The sequence below is a fragment of the Galeopterus variegatus genome, unplaced genomic scaffold (genome assembly GCF_000696425.1).
Source record: "Galeopterus variegatus unplaced genomic scaffold, G_variegatus-3.0.2 Scaffold1292, whole genome shotgun sequence".
In the NCBI taxonomy this organism is placed as follows: domain Eukaryota; kingdom Metazoa; phylum Chordata; class Mammalia; order Dermoptera; family Cynocephalidae; genus Galeopterus; species Galeopterus variegatus.
Window position 1 is genome coordinate 321,858 of NW_007727403.1, and position 12,125 is coordinate 333,982.

General features: G+C 35.9%; 1 protein-coding gene across 2 annotated transcripts in view; it reads right to left on the bottom strand.

Moving 5' to 3' along the window:
- Positions 1–12,125, bottom strand: part of MED13 (mediator complex subunit 13) — a 98,801-nt gene that overhangs the window by 47,682 nt on the left and 38,994 nt on the right. For both annotated transcript variants that reach the window (XM_008576121.1, XM_008576119.1), the window contains exon 9: positions 10,701–11,384. In XM_008576121.1, coding sequence (XP_008574343.1) covers positions 10,701–11,384 — 684 coding nt within the window. The remainder of the gene's footprint in view (positions 1–10,700; positions 11,385–12,125) is intronic.

Consider the following 12,125-nt stretch of genomic DNA (forward strand, 5'->3'; position numbering starts at 1 on the left):
TTTTCTCTCCAACTTCATCTTCTACTATTCTAGTGCCCCCCCCCCCCCCATTCATACTGCTTCTGAGGGCTTCCTTGGTGTTCCTCAAACAGGCCAGACACAATCCTGGCAGTTCCCTTTGCTTGAAACATTCTTCCTCCAAATGTCTGCATGGCCGACTCCCTCACTTCCTTTAAGTCTTTGTTTAAATGCCACCTTCTCTATGAGACCTTATCCTGACTACCTTATTTAAAACTGCAATATGCCTTCCTACTTCAGCACTGATCCCCCTTACCCTGCACTATTTCCCCCCTACAGCACTAATTTTTTTACTATGTTTATAGTTGACTGTCACTTCCACAAGAATATAAGCCACACAAGGAAAGGAATCTTGTCTTTGTTCATTGAATTAGCTCAGATGTCTAAAGAGTGCCTGGCACATAATAGGTGTTTAATAAATACTTGCTAATGAATAAATAAAATTTAAAAGCCACACAGGATTGAGATGTTTTTGCATTAAAAATCCTAAAATACAATATCTTACACTTTGAAATAAACCATTTTTACATACTTGAAAGTACTAATGCCAGTGCCTATCTGTTCTGAGTATTGAGACAAACTCACTAGATGTAAGAGATAAAAAGTTTGGGAGCAATAAAGGTACTTGCCAGTTTGTAAATTCTTTGAATGGCAGAGATATCGTATCTCATTAATCTATTCACTAAATCCTAGCACCAGCAGTGTACTCTGTCCCCTATAAACTAAGGGAGAAACAGATACTGTCAAAACAAAAATTGACATTTTCTGAACATGCTATCACATGTTCAAACATATATCATTACTATTCCAAATATGCTCCAGATTTATCCCATAAACTAAAATCCCAAGCCTACAAAAATTTTCTTCCATGGGAACATAGTGCTAACACAACTATCAGTGGGGATATATTTTACAATTAATCATTAGAATAGTTCTATAAACAGATGAAAATTTATTTTCTTAAGAGTAGCTTTGTACCTCACCACATTACACCCTAAATAATTGCTGGCTGAATTGTCTACCATATATATTCACTAACATAAATCTTTCAGAACAGTATTTCAATCTATTTTGACGTGTACTTTCTTATTTAATACTTAAAAAAACCTCATAAGATAGGAAATGGAAGGTATTCTCTCTGACTTTTATGTGAAAATTATGTAGAAATGGTGGTTTGCTAAGGTCAGATTGTGGCAAAGTTAGGCCTGGAAAGATTTTAAGTATTAACACTCAAATAACTATTCATAGAGAAGAGAATATAAGAAATATCCTCACCTCCAGCATTAAAGAAACTACTGCTTTGTATAGAGGTGAAAAAACAATTGTTTTTCATATTAAGTTGTTCTCTGGTAGAAGCATAAAAACTGCCACACTGTTTACACAGGTAGTTGCTACACTAGTGTGCAGTAATATTATCAAAAGGACCAATCCTACTGCACAGGACTCTATTAAGAATAAAAATGAGTAAAGCAAATGCATTGCCTAAAGACGAATTTTTGTTATTTTATTGAATTGTTCTCACAGACATTGGGATATGCAAAGAATTTAAATGTAGTCAATAATATCAAGGGTATCACGTCACAATAAATTTAAAAATATAAATCATTTACATTACACATTCTTCTATATTTAAAGCTGACAAAAAATAGAAATAAAAGTTGTGATATTTAAGAGATGCCAGATTAAAAACCCAAATTATCATTTTGTCACTATCCAATTATATAGTACACATACACTTTTGTGAATAGGAACAACACCTCTCCTTTCCTAAAAGGAACTTTCACATACAGCCAAATAATTAACTGCAGAGGTAGTTTCAATTAGATATAAAGCTAAACACAGATAAACTAGAAGAGGATGGAGTACAGTCATGAATAGAAAGCATTGCAAAGCCCCAAACAAATTTAAATTACTTTTATATTATTCATTAATTGCATCTCCTTCCTTTCACTATGACAATAACATACTATCCTAAAATGTACTCATATAGAATCAAACATGGCTTATGGTAGCATATGCTTTTATGCCTTTATTCCATAAAAATTCTTTCAGACAAGATATGACAATATTTTAGGATTGACAATTATAGAAAGAAATGTTAAGGAACAAATGAGTTTAATAAATCTCAAAATCCCCCCTCCTTTTTTTTAAAATGATACTTTTTCTAGTACCATATACCATATTCAGAATAAATCCTTAAACTGAGTCAAGCTAAAAAGTATAGCTTTATTGCATTAAAATAAAATAGTAAATATAGAACACTTACTCAAAGGACTTAAAGTACAGACAAATTGAAACAAGTTTATTTCATCACAGACTCCTATCAAACAAAAGCAATCAAAATTACCTTTTATAGATCAAAGAATATAACTATATACATACAATAAAAATCTGGTATATCACTAATACAACATAGGAGCTATTTTCATTGATGAACCTCATGGTTAAGATATCCTGATATATCTTGACTATAGAACAAACATGGGAAAAACTATGCTCAAGTACAATTCTTTCCTTGCTCAGGATTTAGAATGGTTTTCCTCTGAATAAGAATAGCAGACTATTTTAAGTAACTACAAGTTCTACTAAAACTAAGAGCTAAACCCTTGAAAAAAGATATAAACAGTAATATTTCTTGGCAAAAATTTTGCTATCTTCAAAACTTATAAGGTCCTTAGCCTCTGTTCTGAAATTGATGCTATTATTAACTAATAGAGAAACTAAAAATAGAGACAAAAAGAAATTTGCCAGAAGTGTGTGCATATCCTCTATGCTCCTCTGCCATCTCCTCCCTCCCCTAAGTAAATTCTAAAGTTAGAGAAGGAATTTTACTTTAACAAAGACAATTTTTAAAAATTAGGCATAAATTGCTGTACAATGAAGTCTAAGAATAAGGAAGGTACTTAGAAGAGATGAATTTTATTACTCTGTACTAGTTAGGTAGCCATGATCACCTAAACCTGCTGAACAGAAAAATCAGGAATATTGCTTTCTTTCATTTACCCACTATTATGGAAGCATAGTGCCACCTTTCAACAGCAATCAGTGAAAAACATTTATTTATACCAAATGGAAAACGAATTTTCACTTAACATAAATAAACCAAAGCTCTAAATTTCTCCTCCTACCACCATCTTCTATGAAGGTGCACACCTATAAAAGTCAACTATTATAAAGAAACTAGTTCTGCATCCTTGCCCTTTGCATTCTATATCTACTCTAACAGGGTTAATAGTTCCCTCTCTTTAGCTTCAGACACATGATCCCAACTGCCTGATGGAATATCTCTCTAAGTGGGCACTTCAAGATGAATTCATATATTTACAGTGTACATGTATTACATGCACATAGCTAAAGTCATAAAGTACTGAAAGACATAGATGGAAAGTATCAGTATCTCAATCCCACTCCTTCAAGATAACATGGATTAACTATAGTATCTAATTAGATGGAAAAAAAAACAAACCATGCACATACCCACCCATGTATATATATTCACCATGTACCTTGTTCCTAAACTTCATAACCCATCTTCAGATTTCCTTTGCTTTTTAAAGTGGATATGCCATAATTACTTAGCCAAACTTTAATTATTTAGCAAGACCTTACTTCATAAGGCATATCAATAATTATTTCAAGCATTTCTATTTTGAAGAGCTACTTTTTAAAAAATCATAAAAATGAAGTTCGGTAAGATTTAGCCTAAAATGGGTAAAAACCCGTCCTTCATCTTTCCATCTCATGAGATAAATACACTTTAACTCTCCTGTTATTCCTCTACTATTCAACTGGCTGCAAAGTTCTCGAGTCTAGTCCATAGCATCGGTAGTACCCCTGCTTGTTATCTGTTTGAGTTTCCTAATGAGAGCCCTTTATCACTTTCAGTTTGAACTGTTCAAACAAATGTCCAAACTGATCTCCTTTCATAACTATGTATATCTTCATTTCAAACACTCTTTCAATACGTTACTTGGTTAATTTTTCCAAAATCCTTATTTTCCAAAACCTTGTTATTTTATCTTGCTCAAAAACTTGCAACAGTCCCGTCATCTCAAGGATAATATATAAACTTACAAACAATACTCTGCTATTCTATCCTATAGCCCTACCCCACTTTACAGGTCTCATTTCACATCATGATATACCAAACTACTAAACAGCACTCCTATAATTTATCTCTACCAAACTACATAAAGCTTCTGGATCTCCATAACTGGAATTAAATTATTCCCCACTCTGTGGCATTGCATCCCTACTGTATTTTATTTATACCTCTATCAGAGAATTTAATGTTATTTTCCATTAGACCATAATTTCAGTTAGGGCCAAGAATGAATTTATTCTATACCCCAACAGTGCCTCACAGCATCTTGCATATAAGAGAAACTTGAACTTTATTCAAAGATAAAGAAAATTGTATCTGAAGAACATGAATTAAAAAAGAAAATATTCTTAAAGGAGACAGAATGCAGAAAACCTGGAACAGCTCTCTAATTAATTTCATTAAAATTAACTGCTACATATTTAAATACACTTTCAAAACTCAAAGTGCAGAAAAAGATAATATAAATTTACAATAACTGGGTAATATGAATTCATAAATTTATTGACATAAAACAAACTTGGCTTCTGAACAGACTACTCTATGACTAGAAAGGTGCTTGATCATATTACATCTTTAAAACCATAAGTGCTTCAATAAAGAATTTAAGGAGGTTATTTTAAATGCCATCAAGAGAACAGTAATTAACAGAATTTATTTTAATGGCGGGGGACGTCATCTGACTCTGCCAATTGGCTTTGCCACTTTCTATAAGGAGATGACTATTCTTTTGATCCTCATGATATCACATTTCAAGCAATACTAATAGCAGGTACTGAATTAACCAAGTTATTCCAGCAAGATCGTTTTTACTATGAGGGGTAAAAAACAAACAAAAAAACCCCACTTTTGTTTCAGCATAATACAAACACTGAATACCATGTCAAGTATTCTACTATGGTTTGGTGGGACTAAAATAGTATGGGGGGGTGTCTTCCTAATGAAGCTTACCAGTAAACACATTTGGTCTATCTAATTTAATAATTATTATTCTAGAGTTCAAATTTCTGTTAAAAGTTATACATTAAAGCACCTGGATGCTATTAATGTTTTGGGCTGGATAATCCTTTGTTGTGGGAGAGTATCCTGTGCATTCTAAGATATTTAGCAGCATCTCTGGCCTCTACCTGCCAGATGCCAGTAGCACACCCCTAGCTGTGACAACCAAAAATGTCTCTAGATATTGCCAAATGTTACCTGGAGATGGGGCTGGGAGGATAGGAAATAGCCACAGTTAAGAATAATGCCACAGAACAATAATTTCAGGAAAAGGACAGAATCATCCAGATGATTAAAATATTTAAAAAAAAAAAAAAAGACAAAACTTCTCACCTACCAAATATAGAAAAATTATATTCTATAAATGTTCCTTAGTTCAAAAGCAGCTAAGCCTCTGATGGTTGACCTTTTAAGATATTTACCATATCTACTAATCTCCTATTACACTACAAAAATAAGGCTTATACCTAAAAGTGAATTGTGACACAAAACACATTTTAGTAACTAGCATAACCAAAACAATATTCACATGAGACATAATATTTTTTTTAAAAAGACATCTTTTTTTTTTTAAACCCTTTTATTCAATCATTTTTTTTCTTTTCTATGAGGCAGAATGGTGGCCAGGAATAAGCAGAAGTAGAAGCATGTTATTTCCTGAACTTACATAATCATGATCCAGCACGACTCTACCCTGCACACTACTTTTCTACATTATGCTTCTTCCTTCTCATTCTTATTCAATGAGAAAAATGTCAAATAATTTTAAAACAGATTCTAAGGTTAGGCTGTATTAACTTCTAAGAGAATTCATTTCACTTACAGATATTCATACACATGAACAGCCAATGCACTTATTTAAAGATATGGCTTAGAATTCTTACATTTTATAAATATGATGTGCCCATAAAAACACACTCTTAAGTTTTTAAAACTGAAATTATTCATACCACCACATTTTTACTTACATTAAATAAGAAAATATAACCTGGAAAGAAAACAAGTTTTAAAACACTAAAGCATTCTAGGGGCAGGGCCATACTGTCATTTCATTCATCCAAACTTTGCTGAATTTCTTCTATGTGCCTAGGATTATTCTAGGGGATGTGTGTGTGTGTGTGTGCTAGAGGAACATAGCAGTAAAAAAGTCCTTACCCTCATACAGCTTACATTCTATTTAGGAAAATATCATTAACAAATACATAATATAATTTCAGATAATGATACATGCAAAAGAGAAATTAAAAGCCACATACAGAATACGAAGTGATTTAGGGGAGAGAAGCAAGACCACAGTTTAGATAGAATGGTCAGTAAAAACCCCTCTTGAGAAGGTGAATTTTAAGCAGGTCTGAACGGCAAGAAAGGGTGAGTAGTTCCCTCCTCGTTGTAATGCAATTCTAAAAGCCAGGAAGAATGAGCTTGGCTTTTTGAAGGAATATCAAGAAAGCTGGTGTGGCTAAATCAGGAAGCAAATAGGACAGTAGTAGGTAAAGGTGAAGAACTAGCTAGGCAGGAGACAATGTATCGTCTTACACATCAGGAGAAAGGTTTGGGATTTTATTCTAAGTGTAAAGCAAAACTACTGAAGGGACTGAAGCAAAAGACTAATATAATATTTAACTCACAGTGATCACTCTGAAGTACAGAAACAAGTTTCAGGCTAGAGCTAAGGCTGGCATAAGACTTTTATACTACATTTAGCACAAATAAGATTGAGATCTTTTTCTTTTTTTTTTTTTTTTGTCTTTTGTCTTTTTCCGTGTCCGGCAACGGATTGCAACCCTTAGTGTTGCTCCCACGCCTCGCTCAGCCAGTGAGCGGGAACCGGTCTGTATGTGGGATCCGACCCCTCGGGCGGGAGCGCCGCTGCGCTTCCCAAGCGGCGCACTATCCAGTGCGCCGCCGGGCCGGCCCCAGATTGAGATCTTTTTCTTTTTTTTTGTCTTTTGTCTTTTTCCGTGTCCGGCAACGGATTGCAACCCTTAGTGTTGCTCCCACGCCTCGCTCAGCCAGTGAGCGGGAACCGGTCTGTATGTGGGATCCGACCCCTCGGGCGGGAGCGCCGCTGCGCTTCCCAAGCGGCGCACTATCCAGTGCGCCGCCGGGCCGGCCCCAGATTGAGATCTTTTTCTTTTTTTTTGTCTTTTGTCTTTTTCCGTGTCCGGCAACGGATTGCAACCCTTAGTGTTGCTCCCACGCCTCGCTCAGCCAGTGAGCGGGAACCGGTCTGTATGTGGGATCCGACCCCTCGGGCGGGAGCGCCGCTGCGCTTCCCAAGCGGCGCACTATCCAGTGCGCCACCGGGCCGGCCCAAGATTGAGATCTTTTAAAACTTGTTTCCAGGACATCATTTGTTTTCAAGAGACCCACTGAGTATTAAATAAGCTAGTGTCTTCCACAACCATAAGAATATCCTGAAGTCCCCCTCAATTTAAAATCCAGATTATTTTTAATCAAAAATCAAGTCATACTAGAATGCTTACATTCAGAATGCTAGATGAAGCACAAGGGTTTGACTGCTAAAAAGACAATAAAGGAATTTTAAAAGAGAATAAAACTCTAACGGCAGGGAAAATGAGAGGCTATAAATGGACCAGACAGGGCCGGCCTCGTGGCTCAAGCAGGAGAGTGTGGCGCTAGTAGCACCAAGGCAGCGGGTTTGGATCCTATATAGGGATGGCCGGTGCGCTCACTGGCTGAGCGTGGTGCAGACCACACTGTGCCAAGGGTTGCGATCCCCTTACCAGTCAGAAAAAAAATAAGTAAATAAAAATAAAAAAAAAATGGACCAGACATTTCCCTAAATCTCAGAGAAGCTCAAAATCAGATGAAACACTGAGAAAGTTCATAGTCATAATACGTAAGAGGGGACTATAGGCAAACTATGTAAACAACAGGAGAGTCAAATTGCCTAGAAAAGTCAGAAAAAATCTGGACTTATCTAGACAGACATGAAAAAAAGAGCTGAAAATGAGGCAACAGGAAGTGTTCCTTCTTAGAGAAATGAATAAACTACCAATGAAAACAAAATCTAACATATTCTTCATTCTGAAATTTTAGGGATGATTTTCCCCCTCCTCCAAAAATTCCCTACCCAGTTATTATAAAGCAAAGTGTCTGACACTGACACATAGTATATACAAAAATATTTATTGAATGAGCAAGGCTTACCAATCAACAAGCTCTACCTATAAACAAAATTTCCAATCAACCTGACTCTGAAATGTGTATAGACAAAATAATAATTATCAGAAATATAATGACAGAGTATGAAGACCAAAATAAAGTATTTCTAGAGAGAACAAAAAAAAATCACATAACTTTAAACAAGAAGGGATGTTATTTAAAAAAAAAAAAAAAAAAATCAGAGTTTAGAAATTTTAAAAAAACATGAGAAACAAAAAAAGATTCAAGAAAGAGCTACGAGAAAGTTGAGGAATCCCCTCAGAATACAGCAAAAAAGACAGATGGAAAATGAGATTAAAAAAAATACAGAAGGCTTACCATTTGAATCACAGAAGTTCCAAAGAGAATACAAAAAAGTGAAGATGATATTATCCAAGAAAAAGAGAATTACCCAATGGCAGGACAAAAAAAAGACTGTAAATTGCATGAGCAAAAAAAATAATAATAAAATAAAATAAAATTATAAGACCAAGGTCAAGGGTTCAGATCCCTGTTCCAGCCATTCCCGCCTCTTACCCACCCACCCCACAAAAATTGAGCAAGTCCTTCAAGTGCACAGCACAGGACTGAAAAAATGATTACCGTACCTATACATATTCTCCAAAATTTCAAAATTCTAAAGCTAAAGGAAGTAAGCAAGAATGTGACTGGTACTGCTCATTTCATACTAGAAGACAGTAAAGCAATGCCTAAGAGTTCTGCAGGAAAATGATTTTCAACTAAGAATCCAATACATAGCCAAATTATGAATGCAAGTATAACGGGCAAAAATCAAGTCATTTTCAGAAATGCAAGGATGTCAAATTTATCTCCCATACACTCTCTCAGAACAAATCTAGAAAGCAACTGGTCCAAATTATAAAAGAAATTTGATAGGAAAGTAATAAATTCCATATAATAGTTATATTAATAGAAAAAACACAAATGCAACATTTTAAGAAATAAAGTCTAAGTATTTAACCTATGAATAGCATTTAAAGTAATAAGAAAGAATAATTCATTGACAATGAACTGATAGAGAAGGAAAATATAATCTTTGCACACTACTTGGCCTTGCACTAATAAAAAGGGAGACAGTTCTAATGCAAATAATGGTGTTTTGTTGGTTGCTTTTCACCGTTTAGAAAAACTTACAGATAAAAGTGCAAAAGGCTCATCAGACAGACTAAATGTATTCAGAACAACATAGAAAGTAAAGGGAGACCTGAAAAAAAGCCGCCTTCTGTCCAGAGTTTGCCATAAATAAAGTGGACAAAGAAGGCAACGGATGAAGGAAGATAATTATAGAACATACACCTAATACAGGATTAATACCCAGAAGATGCAAAGAATACATCAGAAAAAAAGAGAAAAGAAAAATGGACTAAAAAATATGATGAACAGGCAATTCACAGAAGAGGAAATCTAAATGTCCAATAAACATTTTAAATGATGCTTAACCTCACTAGTAATCTGGAAAACATGTATTAAGACAATGAGATGCTATTTTGCATGCAGCAGATTAGCCAAATTAAACATCTCATAATATCAGGTATTGAGGAAAACACAGAGCAACAGTCATTCTCATACTCTGCTGGTTGAGGGTGTATACCAGTTGTTTGGAGAGCAACTTCCATACCTCATGGCCCAGCAGTTCCACTTTCAGATGTACTTCCCTAGGGGAATTCTTATACAAGTACACAAGGAAATGTATACAAAAAAAAGTTCACTGCTACATCCTTTGTCATTGCGAAAAATTGAAAATAACCAGCATATCCATCTTCAAGAGTAGATAAGTAAATTATGGTATATTCATAAGAAGAAAATACCATAAAGCAATTAAAATGAATTAACTAGAGCTACGTGTATAAAAACATGTATAGAAATAAGTACCAAATTCACGACAGTGGAAGGAAGAACGGAGGAAGAAAAATACACACAGGAGGGCTGGCCCATGGCTCATTTGGGAGAGTGTGGTGCTGATAACACCAAGGCCACGGGTTCGGATCCCTATATAGGGATGTCTGGTTAGCTCACTTTGGAGAGTGTGGTGCTGACAACATCAAGTCAAGGGTTAAGATCCCCTTATTGGTCATCTTTAAAAAAAAAAAAAGAAAGAAAGAAAGAAAGAAAAATACATTCAGGAGTTCTAACTGTATGCAAAATCCTTAAATTGGTTGATGGACACCTATGTGTTTATATATTATTTTCTCCAATTTTTTGTGGCTAAAGTATTACATAATAGAGGTTCCCTGAGGGAAAAAACACAGTAAAGAAATTATGCAAAATTAATACTCAAAGGATTTATTTTTGCAAATTCTATCCTGAAACCAGTCCTGGAGTCCTAGTATTACGAACTTATATCACTTCCATCCTTAAATTATAATAGTGACTATTAAAAAAAAATACATACTCTGTAACTGATGTTACACTTTCCTGTCCAAAAGGTCCAACTGGATCATCCTTGAATTTATCACTTGGAAGTTGAGGTGGTAAGAACTCTACATCTTTTTTCTTTGGGACCTTGTAATACTTCCAGGCTATATTAGCTTCATCTTCTTCCAAGTTTACTGCTGTACCAACATATATGGTAGGTTCTACAGCTTCCTGGAACTGAGATGGGAAAGACTGAGACAAACTGTCTATCCTATCTTCCATCGGTTTAGAAGGAACCAAGGGATCCGGTGTTGGCATTTGATAAAAATGTTGACTCTGAGGAGTTGAAGGTGTTTTAGTCACTCCTTCATCAACCACATCACATGGGTGAGGACTAAGTGGGGGTGGTTGAGGTGAATTTGCCATTTCATTGCCATGCATCTGAGGAGTCTTTGCTACATCATTAGTTCGGATGTTTGAAAATCTCACTTGACTGTCTGGAGCAGAGATCACAAGTCTTTGGCTGGCTGAATCTGTGTCCATGCCAACATCATCGCTAACAGATACACGATGGTGAAAAGGAGTCAAGGGGCGTTTCTGTGGCTTTTCACTCTTTTCTTGCTTCTCATTGGTCTTGTGCTTAGGAAGTACTTGTTGTTGCTGACCTAGAGATGGTGCCTGTCCTTGCTGTCCAGCATTTCTTGGTTTGAGATTTTTGTGCCTAAAAAGTTATAAGAAAGGTTTAATATTTACAGTACCACTATTATAGCAAAGAATATAGGTTAACCCTATTAGACATATCAGATTTCATTTGTTTTTCACATATAAAACTAGAAGTAGAATAATTTGAATTTATACGGGAAAAATACTTTGCTCAGTGACTTAAAATATAAGAGCATAAAGAAAGATTTATAGAAGTCAATTCTCTCATGCTCATTCATAGCTATGTGATCAGATAGCCAAACATGATTTACCTTATATAATCTAAATATCTTAGTATCTGAAAACAGAAATAAGATTCTAGTTATTTTAGGATAAAAAAGTATTTTTAAAAAAGGCTTGAAGGGCCAGCCCCGTGGCTCACTTGGGAGAGTGCGGTGCTGGTAGCGCTGAGGCCGCGGGTTCGGATCCTATATGGGGATGGCTGGTGAGCTCACTGGCTGAGTGTGGTGCAGACCGCACCGCACCGTGCCGAGGGTGGTGATCCCCTTACCGGTCAAAAAAAAAAAAAGAAATGAAATTTTCGGTGGCGCACTGGATAGTGCGCCGCTTGGGAAGCGCAGCGGCGCTCCCGTCCGAGGGTTCGGATCCCACGTGCAGACTGGCTCCCGCTCACTGGCTGAGCGAGGCGTGGGAGAAACGCCGAGGCTTGCGATCCCGTTGCCGGTCCCGGTCCGGTATGGGGGCAACACTGAGGGTTGCAATCCGTTGCCGGACACGGAAAAAAGACAAAAGACAAAAA